Source organism: Diadema antillarum, unplaced genomic scaffold (genome assembly GCF_040938485.1).
Source record: "Diadema antillarum isolate AM-2024a unplaced genomic scaffold, OU_Dant_1.0 seq00001239_RagTag, whole genome shotgun sequence".
In the NCBI taxonomy this organism is placed as follows: Eukaryota; Metazoa; Echinodermata; class Echinoidea; order Diadematoida; family Diadematidae; genus Diadema; species Diadema antillarum.
In genome coordinates this window covers 277349-297500 of record NW_027272026.1, presented here as the reverse complement: position 1 = coordinate 297500, position 20152 = coordinate 277349, and the positions used below count along the sequence as shown (strand labels likewise).

The following is a 20152-nucleotide window of genomic DNA, read 5'->3' as shown; positions in this document are numbered from 1 at the left end:
ACTGTATGCGATTCTATAAAATCCATGAAATATTGTTCGTAGTTAATTTATTTTATGTATATTAATAGGCGTAATCACTTGCTACAGACATGAGTTCTAAAATATCTCTTATTAACTAATTCTAAATTGGCATTTCATTCATGAGAGATCGAGAGTTCAGCAGCAAGCTCCCTTTCTAATTCAACTGCGAAAATGGGTGACCCTATCGAGAATGAAACTGTGGTGGAAAATGCCAAAAGTGAAGATAATGTCGAGGAGAATGGAATGGAAACCGACCAAGAGTAAGAGACCATAATTATATGCTTTCATTGAGTATATTTTAGTCGTTGAATTTTTGTTTGAGAGTGTGGTATTGCTCGTTGATCAAATGGTTGTCGGTTGTGGAACAGTGTGAATTGCATGAGAGGGCTACGTAGAGTCGGCACCGACTTCCATGGACACGGTCACTAACCTGCCGGTGAATGCAGGCAGGGCACGGCGGGCAGGGCGGCGCGCCTAGCTGCCTAGCATGCACAGCACAGCACAACTTGCAACAGAACGACAGCTTTGCCACACTACTGACATTGCCACTGGAAGCCCACTTATATTTTTACTTCGATTTGATTATGTTCCTGACATTTGTGTCGTGACATCTGTGTTGAATCTAGTGTAGAAGTGGGACATGGCTTTATATGAGATGAGGGCCTAGAGGGGTAATTTTTTAGTCATAGAATCTACTCAACTGCTCATGTCATGGCTCAACTAAGTCAAAACAAATATTGGCTGTGGACAAAGCTACAAACATTTTACCTTTTAAACTTCCTGACACTTCACAATCACACATAACATTTTGTGTGTGTGTGTGTGTGCTACAACAGCCTACACTCTACAGGAAAAGAAGCAGCAATAAATTTAACGTGTTCCTTGTTAAAGGACAAGTTCACCTTCATAGACATGTGGGTTGAGTGAATGCAGCAATATTATAGTGGAACACATCAATGAGAGTTTGAGGAAAATCGGACAATCCGTTCAAAAGTTATGAATTTTTGAAGTATCTGCTCAGTCACAGCACAGCTGGATGAGAAGACTTCTATAGCTTGTGATGTCATATGAGTACAACTGTATACAAATTCTATTACAATTGTACAGAAAGTAGTAAAGAAAATTCAAGATATTCTCACTTTTCTCACATAAAAAGAACACTGGACTTCTCTCTTTCAGAAGTCAGGGGGAATAATATTACCCCTTACATAAGTCAGTAACAAGACAAGGAAATGTGCACTTTATTCAAAAAGTCAAGTTTTGTGAAATTTTCTCTATATTTTCCTTATATCGTTGTATGCATGTGACTTTTTTTTGTTTTGGTTTTAATGGCGTGTATCACTCATGATTGAGTATTTACGATTGAGTATTTATTGTGACATCATACACTGTAGTAGTCTTCTCCTCCAGCAGTGATTGCACAGATATTTTTTTGAACTTTTGAACGGATTGTCGGATTTTCCCCAAACTTTCACTGATGTGTTCTACTAACATTGTTGCCTCCACTCAATCCACATGTATTGAAGGTGAACTTGTCCTTTAACTAAACTACAGAGATCACAGCCCAGTCCCTGTAAAAACTAAAACGCGACAGGGCTGTACCACTTGTACCAGGGTGGTGCACAACAACAAAGTGAACACAAAGCGAAAATGCCGATCGTGTTGAGTTTTGATACTTGACATCATTTTTGTTACCTCAAACTCATTACAGACAATCTTCATTAATTAGACTTCATGTCTATGTTATCGATATGGACCTACACAATTTACAACTTACTGAAGAGGAAGATGATATGCAGCTCCGATTGTGTGAACTCCCGATTATTCAAAATGACCATCAGTGAAAGATGATGTACCGTTCGCACACGCTGCATGTAATCTTTGTTTTTGGTAAGTTGTTAATTGTGTATACATGTCAATATTGATAAGATAGACATGAAGTCTAATCAATGAAGATTGTCTTAGGTGAGTTTGAGGTGGCAAAAATTATGTCAAAGGCATACAATCGTGGCGAGTGGTTTGTACGGCACGGAGACCAATGCAACACACTGCCTCCCCCATTCTGTATCGAATGTAGTGACACCGAATGAGAATAGCGCTGGCTCAATGGGTCAGCGAACAACACTCTAGACTACAAGAGTTCTGTGCTACAAATCTCCTGACCCAAAATGGCTGTCCGAGCGAGCCACGAGAGCTTCCGAATGGACCCACACTCTCAGTGCGCATGCACATGAAGAAAGGCCAAAAGAGCCACGCGTCTTCTGGCCTCTCTCCAATCACCGCAGGTCGCGGTCACAATGTTTGTGTTTGATGCGTACACACACACTCACACACACACACACACACACACACACACGTGTTTCAGTCAGTGGCATTATTGTCCCACACATTTATGGATATAGCACCGAGTCTGGCATTGCGCAATTGCATGCACAAACTTCGGTCGTTCGGAGTTTACGTACCATTAGGGATGACGATCGTCCGACTTCAAGTATCAAAACTCAACGCGATCGGCATTTTCGCTTTGTGTTCGCGTTGTTGTTGTGCACCATCCTGGTACAGCCCTGGCGCGTATTTACAGCAACTGGGCTGTGTATAATTAGTTCCTGGTAGACCCTACACGTATAATCAATGTGCGAGGACTGCCAAATCCCATCAGACTACCGTACATCTGTCTCCTTCCTTGAACCTCGAACCTTGACCCTTGATGAGATGCATAACTGTAATCCCTGCAACAGCTCTTTCCCAACTATCTATGCTGGGATGCTCTTCACTTGACAAACTAGCTTCATGAAACTGGTCTATACTCTGAATGAAATGACTCATCCTTCTTCATGGAGCGATATAATACAGGTGTGGTTCTGTTTTATTTTATTTTCTCCATATTTGATGCAGCCTCGCTGAAGCCAAGAAGAATGAAGGCAACACGTTTTACAAGAAGAAGGAATACCACCAAGCCATCAAGCTCTATTCTGAGGCTATTAGTAAGTAGAAAACTACCAAAATAAAAACATCATTGAACACTTGTCAAACTTAGATTTAGAGAGGTAATAAGGCCTTGCCAAGGCATGTGCAAGAATCTTTGGGATTGAACGAAGCGGAATGAACGGAAGAAGAAGGTGACAGCCATTTCATTTTCAGAAATAAAGTATATTTTTTAAGGCATGCTATGAATGCCTCTATATAGTTGTTTTGGTTGCATAAAGTTATTTCTCTGATACCTTAACAAACAAAAAGTCCCCTTTCTGACATTTTGTTGTATTGCTGTTTTGTTGTTTTATTGCAGGACTATAGTTTGTAATACGTAAGTACATGTAAACACTAGGGGAATAGTTGTGAGAGTTCTCTTCCCTTCTGAAGAAATATATACTAGCAAGGAGCAGAACTATTCTACAGAGCACATCTTTACTCTAGCATGATAGTTCTGAAAGCAACTGTCTCTGATTCATCAGAATGGACATGGTTAAGGAGAGAAAACACTTGAAAAAATAAAATTAAGTAACTGAAGATGCAGAACATCCTTGTCAGCAGGTAAACCAGCAATCACACCAACAAACCTTTTTTTTTTCTCTCTCTCTGTACAATCCAACAGAAATTTTCCCAACATGTGCCAGCTTCTACACGAACCGGGCAGCAGCATACATGATGCTGGACAAGTATGCCGAAGCACTGCAGGACGCCCAGCATTCGGTCAAGTTGGATGACCAGTTGGTCAAGGTCAGAGGCCAGAGGAGTGCTGATGTCAATGATTTGCAAGAATCGTATTTGACTTTGTCCCATCATTAGATGATATTTCTTGTCGTTTCTTTTTCCAAACATGACTCATGGATCATCATGATTCCATTTTGAATTGTCAAGCGCCAGAGATAATGATTTATTCAGATAGAAGCAAATTCAGGAATGTATCAAGAGATTCTGAAGAGCCAAGAAATTTGCTGCATGGGTTTCTGTAGGCATTATCACTGAAAATCCGAATCAGTATAGTTTTATTCAGAGGCACACCCTGCATAAAGATATGTTGCTGCAAGAATATAGTATTTCTTTAATTGTTTCCCTGTTGGCAGTGTGCAGTTTTTCACACATATATTTCATGAAGTAGAAGAGATATTTGACAGGGGGAGAAAGAAAAGTGACTATTTATGTGTATGATATTAAGTATTCTCATAATGAATAAGCATTGCAATGCTGATACTCTTCTGATTTAATCCTGTTTTTGGTCATAAACCAGTATTTTTAGAGTATGAATTGATTGTATTTCTGGTACCTACATTGGTACAGGGTCACCTACGGGAAGCCAAGTGCCAGCTTGCTCTGGGGTCAGTGGAGGCAGCAATTAGAGCTCTGCAGAGAGTGACTGAAATCGAACCCACCAATAAGCAGGCCCAGTCTGAGGTAAGGGGTGAATGATCCTACCATGACGTCATAGATAGCATCAGCATTGGTTCTTTCCATAAACTCCATGTGTGGTATTGTGTAAACCCTCTGGCCTGAACAAAGGTGATACAATCTTTGTCCATGGTTTAAACCATGGACAAAACGGTTATTTTGTGTGGGGCGCCAAGTGTCGCATGGCCAATGTCATTACTAAATGTTCATTTTGTTAACATTTCGTCCACGAAAGGATCATTTCGTCAACGAAGTGACTGATTTCGTAATGACATAGGCCATGTGACACTTGGTGCCCCATACAAAACTACAGTCTTTGTCCATGGTTTAAACCATGGACAAGATTGTACCACCTTCGTGAATTCGGGCCAGTGTGTACTCTGGGAAAACATTGTTTTTCAAAGCCATTTAACCTTTAATTATTATATATGCGGTAGTACGCAAATGCAGTACAGCAAACTTGTTCAAACTTTACTGTTATACAATGATGTGAGCGCTTTTGGAAAACATTCTGTTTTTCCCTGAGGCATTTAACTTTTTATATAGTGGTATAAGCATTCGTACTGTAAATGCAGTACAGCAAACTTGTGCAAACTTTGCTATGATACAAATTTTATGACAAATCTATCGCTATTTTTCTCGCAAATGGCTAGTATTCAAAATCTGACCCCCAAACAGACTGCAATATGGTATTCTTCGTCATGATTATGCATACTAACTTCTTGAACAGGTCGAGGAGACATGTCATTGAAGACACAACTGTAACGGAAAATCAGAATTTGCTTCGAAAATCCCTACGAAACATTGCCATTTAGTCGCCATGTTGCATAAGCTATGTTAGTGAGGAATGGAAACACATGTTACGCCTTCTACGTACTGTGTCATATTGCAATTTATCGATTGGTTTGTGCGTGGTTGTGAGTTTGAGCAAAATATGCAGTGTTGATAAGCTGGCAGCTTAGCTTGGCAAGGGTGTGTGGCACAGTCAGCGCTGTCCATGCATTGCTGATAAGTGTCGCATTTCTCGATTGAAGCAACATAATTCCACATTTCAGAGGCCCCTCCCCCTGTGGAATGACAGATTTAACACTGCGTTGTGGATTGTGTTTGATAGTCTATCCTAAATTTTCTCAGAGTTCAAAGACCATGTTTGGTGGGGAATACTTCAAAGTAAGAGATAAGTCATACAGTGCATTGATGACGTGCAGCATTTTCTAATGGGACCATGTTTTGGTAGGCACATTATACTTGCATAGTACTTACACATATATTGTACATACATGGATGCATCAATACATTGTATGCATACATACATTTAAGTACACATTCACATGCATTTATATAATACATGTACATACATAACTGCAATCACATTAGGGATGTGTACCAATTACCATGGACCTTGTATATAGGTCCATGCTATTACCAACACCCCTGGCAATGAAAAGCAGCATGATAAGATGCACTCATACTTGTATTAATTATATTATTTCATGTACTTATTTAGTTGATTTTTGTTGTGTTTTCCTCATGTAAATTTATTATCTTTTTTTTGTCTCTCATTTTTGCTGAAACTACAATGCTAACAAGAACCCATACCTGTGAATTACTTTGTTGCCAGATGTCTTGCCATAGGGCAGAATTGTTGTGTAAGGAATTTAATGAGTTGCATAAATTTAGACTCCTCCTTTGCTCAGTTTTATTTTGAGTCTGTCATTCGGGACTTTCTGCTCTGCAATATAAAAAAGGAAATTTTGCCGCAATCAAGTTTCATGCTCTAGTCAGGGGAGATCAATTGCTGTATGTGTGTTTTTGATTTTGCCTATTGTTGACATGCCATTAGAAATGACAAATTCTTGCGTACAAAGTAGCAGACAAAGTATTTTTATTTTTACACAGGTATAACATAGCAAGAAAAATGTAAAGATCTTGAATATGCCTGGCATACCACATTGAATAGTACTATTTTAGTTAGTTGTTGTTCATACGATGCAGTAAATTGTCACTGTTTTAATGTCTTTGTTCTCATTGCAGATGAGGGCTGCGAAAATTGTGCAAATTCATGATGCAGCTGGAGATAAGGCATTTAATGCTGGTGATTATAGGAAGGTGAGTTTCTTGAAAAACTCAAGGTACGTGTATCTGATAGTCATTGTCAAAGACCCTATAAGAAAGGGCATGTTTGAAAGAGGCTAGGATATACAATGTAATACCCCTTTCATATTGGCCAAAAACACAGCACATCCTCCGGAGGACGTGCCATGTTCATCCCAGACCACTGTCAATATGAAAGCTCGACTGGGCGTGAAGACAGCACGCACAGTGGATGAACACGGCGTGAAGTTCATGCTAGACGCTGCCAATATGAACGGACACGGCATACAACCGGAACCGGAAATCTCAGATAAACACAACTGCGAGCGCGCGCGAGGATGTATACAGTTACACGTGTGTGCTTTGTCAATATACTATGGTCGTTTATTTATCGTATTATGCCATAGCAAATTGTTTGCCGACATGCACAGATATCAAATTTGTAAGAACAGCAAATGATTAAATAATACCAAAAAAAAGAAAGAATAATGAAATATGTGCTGACTACAAAATAATATAGTTTATGTTTTATTTATGTCTAAACAATTTTTACACTCATTTCACGTGAGAAATTACAAGGTGATTAGGTGCACCTGCTTAGAATTGGGTCAGTCTGCACTAGTAATTGACATAATTACTGACGACTGCCATCAGTGGCTATACATACACTGTACTGATTGCTGCCAGCTGTAAAATGTATGTATTGTTTTAATGCATTTGGAAAAATTCGTGGATTCGGCATTTTGGTGGACTGCCAGACTATCGCTTTCATGAAAAAGTGCGGGAAGCTGGCCGCAAGTAATCACGGGACCGTGTCCCCGGCACGTTGCTATGGGAACGTGTGCCGAGTTCGTGCCGTGTTCGAGATCAATATGAAAGGGTACCATGGGCTGTACCTCGTGTTTACATAAGGATTTGGGAGGTCAGTCACGCCGTGTTCATCCCAGACGCGAGTCTGGCGTGACATCCGAGGATGCCAATATGAAAGGGGTATAACACTGTATTCCCCACACATTGGTGATGTTTGTAGCAGTGCCATGGATGTTTGAATAAGAATATAAACATCCAGATGATAAATCTGTGACATACATGTAGATTACGGCATAGGAGCAACTGACTGCAGTCGTAGCTGTCAGTGTGATACATGCTTTACTGGCACCAAGCATATAAAGCGACACAATTTATAAACATTTTGCTTAAGCTCATACATTGGATATCAGGTGAGGACACATTCTTTCCTCTGTATACATATGTGTGAATGTGCCTCAGTTTTGATAAGTGATTGTGTGTATTTGTAGGTCTAGTAGCTTTTGTTTTTGTTGTATTTTTTGTTAATACAGAAGGGCATGCACCTGACTATCCTTCCTTCTATATTCACCAATTTTTTTTTTCCCTTGGACAGGTTGTATTTGATATGGAGAGGGCTATAGACCATTCACCAGCCTGTGTAAGGTTCAAGGTGCGGCGAGCTGAAGCCCTGCTGAAGCTGCGACGTTTTTCAGAGGCGCAAGAGGCTGTTAAGTGAGTAGCGACGTGTGAGAAAATGTCTATATTATGTGTCTTGACAGATTTTGAATGAGTTGCTTGCCCTCTCTACAAATGTACCTGTAAAATTGCAAGTGCTGATCTACATTTTGACAAACATGGCAAAAACAAATTAAAAAAAGGAACCAGTGGAAATCAAAACTGTATTTGTCAGTGAGGTTATGTTATTTACAAGACTGCCCTTAACTTAATTAAGTGAAATCATCTTGATTGAACTCTGCAGTCAGACTTTTAAAGGCCTAGAAAAATCATGGTGGAGGTTTAATTAGAGACCAAAAACTTATTCGGGATGGGTTGGTTTTTTTTCACCTCAGTGATATAATAATTGTTACAATTCCTCTGAATAATATGATACATATGTTTGCACTCACTCAAATATCTGTATAGTGCAGTGAAAAAAACAAACAAACAAACAAGTGCATTGACTCAAAAAAAGAATTGATTATAACATTCAACGTGATATAGTAATTGAATGTGGCCATAGCAGCTGGTACACTGTAAGTTGAATTCTTCCAAATATTAAAACTAACTTTACTCGTCAAACTCTCGCTTTCACCATGCAGTGCTGTACTAGTAAAAGACCCTCGTGACCCAGACGCCCTCTACGTGCGAGGACTGAGTCTGTACTATCAGGACAACATCGACAAGGCCCAGCAACATTTCCAGCACGTCCTTAGGTTGTCGCCGGACTACACCAAAGCCAAATTAGCATTCAAGGTAATGCCCTCAAATTCTATTGGGTTATTTCTGCCATACAGCTTTGTACAGGTTAAATTTCCGCTTGTAGCAAGCACACTATGAGAATGATGTATGTGGACATCGATAAGCTTTAGGACTTTGCTCTGACTTTAACATCTTGGAAAATGTTTGTTTCACAACTTTTTCCCAGGAGTCAATATTTTTGAAAATGAAAGTGGTATGATGTTTGCAATGTCTGTTGCTTGTAACAATCCTTGGGTGCTGCCTCATATCACGACCAAAGCGAGAATATTCAAAGCTTCTTTAAGTGATCACTGTGGCCCTGATGGCATTAATTTAGCTTTCATTAGCTCATCTTAACCAAGTGCTAAAGTTTGTTTTTTTGTATTGTGAGGATGTTATGTCCTTTGTTTTTTATTTTCTTCATAAATGTACTCTGATCAGACTTAGCAGGAATCAACCTTGTGTTGTAGGGAATGCAGAGTTATCCCAGTGATACATGTGGGCCAAAAGGGTGAATGAGGTCCAGGTCACTGCAAACTTCAATCCCCATATCTCTATCCAGTAGAACAAGTGAAACGTATGACATGTGTACTTACTCACGTATAGAGACTCCAACTATCTTCATTTGATGGGAGATTTCCTGCTTAAAAGCCATGTTCACAAAATCTTCTGCTGTCCCAGTTGTTTGAATTTCTCTCAATCTAGCTGTGCGTCTCCTGCCTAGAACATTATCTTTCTCCCACCCAACTTCAGTTTTGTCACATGTATTGAAACTAAGATACTATTGGAGAACATCTACAATCCACAAGCCATGGGCCCTGGCAGCAAGTGACGAGCCTGGCTCCCTTGATGTGCTCTATGTGTACATGCTATTGTGTGCATGTCTCCAGTTTGCCAGAGGGTCCAGGTAGGGGAATCTCAAGGTTTGCAGAGATGCGTGGGGTTGAAGTCTCTGCTTATACATGTAGGTGCAGAATAATACCTTGTAATGGTTAAAGAGGTCCCATTAGAGGTGGGTGACACGACATTCGCTCCTGCGACACTTGCTCTGGTTTTATTTTCTCCAAGGACCTAGGGTTATGGTTTGTGTTGTGATAAGGCTTTAGGTTCAATTTGATGTGGGGGACTAGGCTTAGGGTTAGGGCTATGTTTGTGGGTAGAGTATATGTTTGACTTGATTGCGGATATTTCATGGAAGCAATTGTTGTAGGAGCGAATGTCCTTTAACCGTAAGAGGGAAATGCGTATAGCCAGCTTTCACACTAATATCTTTGATCTCGACTGGAATTATCACAGAAATGCAAACAGATGAAGGCAAAGAAGGATGAGGGGAACTCACTTTTCAAGGAGGGCAAGCTAAGAGAGGCCTACGACTCCTACACCGAGGCGCTCTCAATAGACCCCCACAACGTCTACACCAACGCCAAGCTGTACTGCAACAGAGCGGTAGTCTGCTCCAAGGTATGGCAGAGTCCCCAAGTCTCCCTGATTCTCCGGGAGGCTACCTTAAAGAACAAATTCATCTTTAATATTATACATATGGATGAAGAGAATGCAGTAATTTTAGTAGAATACATCTGCAAAAGTTTGAGGAAAAATCAGACAATTTGTTCAAAAGTTGTGAATTTTTTAAGTTTCAGTGCCATCACTGCTGAATGAGAAGGCTGCTACAGCTTGTGATGTTACATGTGTATGACGATGTAAAGAAAATGTAAAGATAATTCATATTTTTTTCCTGTCTTGCAGAATAAAAGAGCACTTGATTAGCCTCTTTCAGAAGGAGGGAGAATAATATTACCCTTAACATGTGTAAATAACAAGTGATATGATAATAACATAACATTACGCAGAAATGACATTTTGTGGAATTTTCTTTATGTTTTCCTTATATCGTTTTACGAATATGACTTCATATTATTGTATAAGTCTTGTCATGAAGCAGTGACTATGTAGAAATTTCGGAACATTTACACGGCTTGTTCGATTTTCCTCAAACTTCACTGATGTGTTCTACTAGTATTGCTGCATTCACTCAATTCACATGTACAGTAAGGTGAAATTGTCTTTTAAAACTTTGATATCACATCATGTCAGGGTAGGAGAATATGAATGTCTCCCTCATTCTGGAATCATATTCGCCCATAGAGTTGTATGTAATACACAAGTATTCCCCTGATTGCTCTGTGGAATATCATTGATTTCAATTTAAGATGTTGACAGCCCTGGTATTGAATTCCTTTGATGGTGTTCCCTGCTATGTTGGTTGATCCAAATCTCGTCCTTGCTCATCTGTTGATATTTCCTTCTAGTGCCCTTATAAAGTCAAATGAGGATTTAGTTGTGATATCAATTGAAAATGAAACATAGAAAGTGCCAGTGCAGGCAATCTCCTTCCAGCAGAATTAACCCACACCTTCTAAAGAACTCCTGTCAATTCTCTTTGATCTGAATCGGCTTCCACTGAAGCAATACATGACTTACAAGTTACATGATGTAACTGAGCCACATTGTACATATTTTTGTCTGAAATTTGGGCGTCATTGTTTCACACGTTAGTTTCAGACTTGTTGTCATTATATCTTCATCTTTTATGACTCAATGTCTGGCAAACTTGATGCAGTCTACATTTTAAGACTAAAAAATTATGTGCTTTTAGCTGCTGGTCCTGAAGAATTTGATTTACAATGGACCAGCTACAGTGGAAACAGCTTCTCGATACAAAATGTATATTTGGCTGCTCTGCACATTGGATGAACCAGTGGAATCATTTCTTTGAGTATGTTTCTTTGTGTGCGTGTGTGTGCAGGGAATAATTTTCCTGGTATTGCATTGCAGTTTGCCATGCATTATCTTTTGAGTAGCAGTTTTCTTCTATAGAAGTGTGCAGGAAACCATTTGAACTCCATTCATCAGCTGTAGTTGCTAATCAAATTTGAGTTGGAAAATTATTTTCTCTCTTTTGTTTTCTGTATGAATAGGGTTAGATTCTCCTCTGGATAGTCAAAACTGTTTGTGCTTACTCTTCTCTCATTGGTGTGTTTTGCTCCGCAGCTGAACAAGCTGGAAGAAGCCGTGGAGGACTGTAATAAGGCAATTGAACTAGACCAGAACTACCTGAAGGCATATTTAAGGAGAGCAAAGTGGTAAGGAAGAACTCGCAGTGAATGAATTGAACTTCATGTGACAAAAATAAAGCGTACCTTAGGCACATTGCTGACATTTGATGTCAAAAACTTTCCCACAAAGTCTGTTTACGCAATGAAATGACTACTTGTCTGGAAGTATCTGGATCGTGACATTGTTACACTTTGTGTTTTTCAGCATTTGTGTTTTTTCATGAAAGGTTATTCAGCATTTGTGTTTTTTCGTGAAATGTGGATCCTGAAAAAAAAAAAAAAACCACCACGGTCTAAGTTGAATTCACTGTGGCACCAAAGGGACTGGTTCATTTGAATATCGACTTGATGTATCTATGGCGTGACTTGCCATTGGTTCGATTTCCAATTTGTGATATTTATTGGTTTTCTTATACTTAATGGTCATGCAAGATAACAGCAACTTCTTGAATAGGAGTGCCAACGATATGAAAACACTTCATTTTCTGTAACAAAAAATGTGTCGGGTGTGTGTCATTCATGCACTATTTTAGAATAATATACCCTCCATAATTATGTACACCATTTGCACCTTCTTCCCCATGCAAGTGTTTTTCTCATCACTGTACTTTTTTTTCAATAGTTTACAGTAAAGTGGAAATTTTCGCAGTGTAGAAATTACACTCCAGATCTTAAAGGACAAGTTCACCTTCATAGACATGTGGGTTGAGTGAATGCAGCAATATTAGTAGAACACATCAGTGAGAGTTTGAGGAAAATCGGAAAATCCGTTAAAAAATTACGAATTTTTTAAGTTTCTGCTCAGTCACGGCTGGATGAAAAGACTACTATAGCTTGTGATGTCACATGAGTACAACGATATAAGGAAAGAATAAAGAAAATTCAACATATTTCCATTTTTCTGGCATAACAAAAGAACACTCGACTTCTCTCTTTCAGAAAGCAGGGGGAATAATATTACCCTTAACATACGTCAGTAGCAAGTCGAAGAAATGCGCACTTTATTCAAAAAGTAAAGTTTTGTGAAATTCTCTTTTTATTTTCCTTATATAGTTGTACTCATGTGACATCATACACTGTAGTAGTCTTCTCTTTCAACAGTGACTGCGCAGATACTTAAAATATTCGTAACTTTTGAACGGATTGTCCAATTTTCCTCAAACTTTCACTGATGTGTTCTACTAATATTGCTGCATTCTCTCAATCCTTGTATATATGATGGTGGACTTGTCCTTTAAGGTTCTAGATTTTCAACTTCATATGATAACTATAACAATGTTCCCAACTGTGACTTCCCTCCACAGCTACATGGATTCTGAGAAGTATGATGAAGCAGTGAGAGATTATGACAAAATATTCCAAATGGACAGGACTAAAGGTGAGGCTTCCTTCAGTATGAAAGGTCATATATCCCTTTTTGCAAAAGTCGTGAAATTTTGCATGGTTGAAGAATAATATCTCCAAACATCATGCATCAAATCTAACAGTATTACACCCCATTGGGAAAAAAAAAATCAACTGTATGTCACCTAAGAATAAACCTCCCTCATATACTGAGAATAATGTTTGGAATTTTTAGTGGGTCAGAATGAATTCACTTGAAATCTGTAATATTTATTCTCTCTCCATCATAAAGAAGGTTTAAATTCTATTCCAACTAATGAAGGGAGTCTATTGTTGATTTTGGAGTATGTGAGAGAGTTTCATGTTTCTCTTTGTGCAAACTCTACTCCTGTGTGGCATGTTTTGTTGAGTCTTGGGATTAGGATGTACATGAATGGAATAGCCTTTGTATTCAAAGGGGTTATTTATTGCATGTAAAATGCAAAGAGAGAGAGAAAGTTCATTGCTTAAAATCAGTTGGGAGATCATAATTGAGCAAATCCCCCCCCCCCTCACTGTCAAGAATTATCTTTCATTTTCTTCCAGTGATTTAATTCCCCATAATACTCTAGCAAAATTTCCATTTATTTGGAGATATCCAAGATTGATTGATTGGTTGAAACAAGCTGTAAATTGGATAAATGGGGAGAATTGCCTGTTACAATGGTTGAAACAAACTGTTAACAGGCCTGGCGATACGGTGCAATTAACTCACTGATAAGAGGCCAAAGCTTTTGAATTTGTAATTAGTAGTTAGGTGAAAGTCAGAGCAAAAAGACAACCAAATTTAGGAGAAAATACTGGACATATACAACTAGATCATCCTCCTGCGCATGCGTTTTCTACTGGTCAGCGCACGCTTAGCCAATCAGCGGTGTCAGGTTCGACGCAAGGCGACAGGGTTCGGTTTTGGTCCACAGGGTGGTGTGAGTGGGCGAGAGAGGAACCCTGCGATGTGCTTCAACTGTTTCATGCAGCACGAAAACCGCTACATCGGACTGCATACTGTTTACACTATGGATTTCACACGGGTCAGAAATGACAGTGGTCTCGGTTTTTTCCCAACATGACCATGTCCCAAATATTACAGAAAAAATATTTGAAACACAGTATGTACATACTTCACAAGTCATATAAAAGTTTCATTTTGGGGCAATAAAGAAAATTTTGAAAATTAACACTTTTTTAGAGACCAAATTTTTTTTTTGAAGCTAAATTTCGACATTATTTTCACAGGTTTATCCTCAATAAAATCCAAACTAACTAACATTGCTAGTTAGAGAATAGTTTCTCCTTCAATTTGCTGTATAGATTTTATCATTTGATGGCTTCTAAGGCGAGATATTGCGATTGTCCTGCAACACTTCCCCAGCAGTTTTGCATACACAAGCTGTTTACTTTATGCAAATGAGGCTTCGAGGTCATGTGCTTTGGCCGAGTTAATTGCTTTGTATCGCCATGCCTGTTGATTGGATAAATCGGGAGTATTGCCTATTACAACCTCGTTGTCTTTATATCTTGTGTTGGAAAACCAGAAAACAAGAGATTACTGCATGAAGCGAAGCTGGAACAGAAGAAAAGCAAGAGGAAAGACTACTACAAGACGCTGGGCCTGCAGAAGAGCGCCACCGATGACGAGATCAAGAAAGCCTACAGGAAACATGCTCTGCTCCACCATCCGGGTATGTATTAGCTGCCCACACACCTCCACACTCTCAAGCAGATACCAAAGTTGCTTACTATCAACTTGATACAGTTATAATATATCTGATTCAAGCAAATGTGTCCATCCTCTTATGAAGGACAAGATTTAACATTTCTTGATTTTACTGTTCACTTTTGTGTAAGTATATCAGGAGCTATTGCAGGGCAAAAAAAAAAAATGTATGCGCAAAGGATCTGTGCTTTGTAAACTGATATATTATTAGCTCCAATTATCTAATGGTATGCATATGGATGTAAAATTTAAAGGTGATCAGGAGAAAGTAAAGAATGTCAGAGCTATAATAAAATGATGAATGGGAGGAGAAAAGAATGAGAATGGGATGAAAGATGTATGGAATGAGAATAAGAGACAAAATAGCACATTTTTTAGTTGGTACCCAAGGAATCCAATACTGCATCATTACCTCCAGCAAGGAAGGAGGTTATGCTTTCATTGTTTGTTTGTTTGTCTGTCTCTTTGTTTGTCTCTTCCAAAATAAATCAAAAAGTTGTGAATGGATTTGAATGAAACTTGGAGGAAAAGTTGATAGTGACATAAGGAACCGATAATTAAATGTTGGTAGTGATCCAGAATTGGTGTGGATTTTTGAAGGATTTTAACAAAATCTTTTGGCAGATGGGTTCAATGGACTTGGGTTCAAGCTGCGTGTATTTGAGGTTTGCATACACTGTACCTCAATACCTTCAGATCTGAACTAAAGACGTATCTTTTCCAGCAACTTTGTGAGTGATGTGTGACACATTGTGGGAGCAGGGCACCTCACAATGATTCTACTGATAAATGGTGCCATATAAATGCTGTTTCATCATCATCATCATCATCATATGCACTCTAAAGCGCGTGCTCTGCTCAGGCGAGGTGCTGCATAGCTGGAAGCTTATGGCGTAAATAAAATGCTTCTATATTGGGATTTTAGGGCAATTTTTAACATGCGTATACGAGTATGGGTGGAAATGGGATGCTCAGCGGAGGGTTGTGCTCTTTGAAGGCTTTTCTAGTTCGAGATTTCTCCAGTAATTACGTCCGTCTGTCCTCTTCTGCCGTAGATCGTCACTCCAGCAAGACGGCGGAGGAGCAGAAGCAGGAGGAGCTCAAATTCAAGGAGGTCAGTGAGGCATACAGCGTCCTCTCCGACGGCAAGAAGAAGCGGATGTACGACAGCGGCCAGGATCTGGACGACATGGATGGATTCTCTGGTGGTAAGGGAACGAACAAAGATTTTTGTGTGCATCATGTTAAAGGGACTGTACAGTACTGTTGTGATTTGATTTGATTTATTTATTTCAACATGGTAAAAAGCATGCAATCAGCTTTGAAGCTGCATAAGAATTTGAGGTTGAGGTGAGGATTCAGGTTTATAATATTTTTTGGTGAGATAATGAGAAATCTCTATGGAAATATGAAAGAGCATGTGATTTTAAGAAGAATTCAACATGTATTTGATGAAAATTGGCCTTCAAATGACTGAGATATCGAAAAAAGCGATCCTAATAAAATTGACAGGCCACAACTTTTATTAGGATCCCTTTATTTTACCTTGTTTTTAGATATCTCAGTCATTTCAGAACCGATTTCCATCAAATAAACTTTTGATTCCCCTGAGAATTGTGTGCTCTTTAACATTTCATAGAGTGGTTTCTGAATATCTCGCAAAACTTTACAAGCTGAATCCTCACCTCAACCAGTACTGTACATTCTCCTTAACCCGTTGAGGACGAGTCCCGAGTATACTCGGGCAGGGGTCTGTGGGAAATGCGTGTTGTAGCAAAATCAGTCCGTCCTCAACGGGTTAAAACTAAGACATAGTACTGGGAAGGACTTAAAAATTCATCTTCCACCATTTGAAAGTTGCTTCCAATATATCGGAAAGCTCTCCTAAGAAACTTGTCTACCTAATGCAATTTGCTGAGATAAAGAGTTTTTGTTTTGGGGGGTTTTTTTATAGTAATTTTGAGCAAAAAATGTGAAGTGATAAACCAACTTTAATTCCTAACGTACCCTCCCCGTTCAGTAGTGGGTACGTAGAATGGTGCTAGTACGGTGATGATCGAAGCCTGTCCATGCAGTGGCATGGAATGGCATGCAGACTTAAAAAAAAAGATCATGTAGCAACCATAATCAGGTAAACTCTGAGGTCGTAGTACTTCCGACAGATCTTTTTGGCGAATGTTTCGCATTTGGCCAACTCCTTCTCCAGTTTCTTTACTTCCGCAGCTTGGTTGGGGGTCGTAATTACTCCTGACTTACTTGCGGAAATATCAGTCCTAATTTGTAAACATGTTTATGGTTTTTGTGCCTTATTTTTAATGTGAACACCTTGAGATGTCAGTAAGAAAGGAATAATTACGTCACTATTTTTTAAACTGAGACAGTTGTAAATGTACCTGCTCAATTCAGACTGAAGCAAGAACTTGCACTTACAACAGGTTCACTCAGTGAGGAAATGCACACACATACCAAATAAATGTTTGGGACAGATGAGCAGTACACTTTCACATCAGTGGAAGAGAATATACTTATAAGATCTCACCCTTAGGAATATGTATCAACTTTGCATTGGGTGAGAATAGTTTGAATGTGAACTCACTCGCATCCAACGGCCCTCTCCTTCCACAGCTGGCTTTGACCCGAACCAGATCTTCCAGACCTTCTTTGGCGGCGGCGGGGGCCCCTTCACTTTCAACATGGGGGGAGGTGGAGGGGGATTCCCCGGTGGCTACCACTTCCAATTCTGAGGTGGTTCAAAAGACACACCCACCGACAATATTCATGTGGACGACTAGGTGTGTGGGCATTTGTGTGCCCAACACATCAGAGAGTAAAAGCAATGAACCTTCTCTAGGCATCCGTGTCTCCGCATTGTCATAATGCATGGCCACAGAGGATGTTTACGGGATATCGTGTTGATGCGACTGGCCTCTCAGATGCAAGCAGAAGCGACACACTGCTTTGATATAGCAGAGGGGAGAATGATCGAATGAGCTGCTCAAAGGGAAGAGAGAGAATGAATACAACTGGTATTCAGAATTGTGAGGAAGCAATGCACAAATCAACAAACTTTGTGAATTGTGTATCTTCTGTAGTTTTTATATTTTACCATTTTGATCGATTTTTAACTTCATTGATTCATGTAATAGATTTTTCATAATTTTTGGGTGGTCCTGCAGACATGATGGTAATACTTACGGGACTAACAAGCTCATGCTTTCTGGTTATGTGGAGTGATCGGGCTTCATTCAAGTCATGCCAGGATTTCTAGGTGATTTTTAGAAGCATTTTGTGTAAAATCTACAATGAGGGGTCTAAAAACATGTGACTCCAAGGATTCAGCAAATGAGCTGATGTAGAAAACATGACAGCACTGCGAGAAAACTTGAACCGTATTAAAATCTGTATTTAGTTCCACTCAGGCTGTTGAAATTCAAGAGATTTTAAATCACGAACAGACATGGTTTGTATTAGAATGAGACTATGGTTACATGTGTCATAAACCTGGTATTGTAATTTCTTTACTATTTTCACCTGCGTATCGGGGCAGTTTGCTATTGGATCTTGCAGCTTGCAGACTTATGTGGTACTTACACTGTACATTCTTTAGTTAAGATATTGAATAAAATGCGCAAGTGATAATTATTGTGCAGTTTTTATGGGGTGGAACAAGTGCAACAATATTATTTGTGCTTTGTATCCATGCACATCAATCTTCAATTCCACCGAGGACAAGCTGAGTGAAAGAATGAAGCATAGTTAGCTTATATTACAGAAACCTGATGCCTTGCCTGTAGAATCTTACACCAGCTTTATTTTAGAATGAATTTTGAGGAATGCCCATTGTTTGAAAGATAGCAAGAAATGGGAAACAAATTGATCATTTCACGCTGTTAATTATGTCACAAGTTAGTCTGCAACTCATATCACCCCTTCCAGTTGAGCGTTACAATTTCCAAGTGCTTGAATTTTCAGAGAGACTGCAAAAATATGAAACAGAAAAGCTCTTGGACACGACTGCATCATTGCAAAATGGGTGGAAAAAGGACTCATAAAGATACAACCAATGATAATCACTTATATACTAAACAAACCACCCCAACCACCCCACCCCACCCCAATATCTCGGAAAATACACACACCTGAAAATTTGAAAGCTGCAGCGATGTAACTGATCTTTTTGTACAATTCTTTTAGACCTTCCCCAGTCTGTTAGTCTGAAGCGCTTTCTAGTTTTTGCCAAGATTACCTGTGTTGCTGTATGAAGTAGGTTCAGCTTTCCACATTAGTTTTCTCCTTTTTAGGCACAAGATGCTAAATAGCTCTGATATACAGTGTATATGTACTTGTATTGCTTGCCATGATACAGATTAATTCATCCTTGTATTACTGCAATTTGCCTTTTTATACGTTCCATTCGGAGTGCATACGTCATTAGGATGTGATGATAGGAATTGATGTAGCGTACGAGGTAAATCATTCCACGTCCTTGTGCACAGATGTGCTCTGAGTGCATTGAACAATTGTTATTCCAAGGTCTGTAGAAAGAAGGAAACAGTTAAAACAGCTAATGTTTTAATGTAGTTTGAAAGAGTTTGCAATATTCTTTGACCATGGTCATCAATCATTGTAAAATAAAGCTCACCTAAGACACGGAATGATGCCAGTGTTATATTTTTTTTTTTCTTCTAGGTTACATATATGAGGAGTTAGCCCTCTACTTGGCTTCTTCTTGAAGTCACCAGTAAAAGTTAACTTGTACCTTTCTTTATTTCTTGCAATGGTGCTTTGAAGCCTTTTTTTTTTCCAGTCATCTTCATATAAAAGATTTGTTTGTGTAAACAAAGTCACATCTGTATCTCTTGAATCACTCTCAGATATCTGTTCTGAACACTTCAATATTGTATACTGATTTTCCTGTTATTAATGTGTACTCTGGCACTTTTACTCTATGGTGGTGATGGAGTTAAGACAAAACCTACACATTGATCTCTGTGTGAGCAGTCACCTCGTTGAAATTTGGATTGTGCTTGTTCCAAAGTGATTACTGTAAACAAGGTATGTTCGCTTGCATTTTAATTTTGCTAATTTTGCCAAGATTCGCGAAATTAAAATACACGCAAAAGTTCTTGTCTTCATCATATGTATTGAATGCTAGTGACAATTCGTGAAAATTTCATGCCGCAAAGAA

The 20152-nt window shown here is 39.1% G+C and overlaps 1 protein-coding gene across 1 annotated transcript; it reads left to right on the top strand.

Moving 5' to 3' along the window:
• The first annotated feature begins 155 nt into the window (after positions 1-155).
• On the top strand, positions 156-18934 carry LOC139745184 (dnaJ homolog subfamily C member 7-like). The gene is made up of 13 exons (XM_071655593.1): positions 156-281; positions 2917-3005; positions 3614-3738; positions 4300-4413; positions 6442-6516; positions 7904-8022; positions 8610-8763; positions 10045-10209; positions 11800-11891; positions 13169-13242; positions 14783-14929; positions 16020-16172; positions 17590-18934. Exons 1-13 carry the CDS (start codon positions 193-195, stop codon positions 17706-17708), a joined length of 1515 nt encoding a protein of 504 aa, XP_071511694.1. The 5' UTR covers positions 156-192; the 3' UTR covers positions 17709-18934.
• Positions 18935-20152: the final 1218 nt, after the last annotated feature.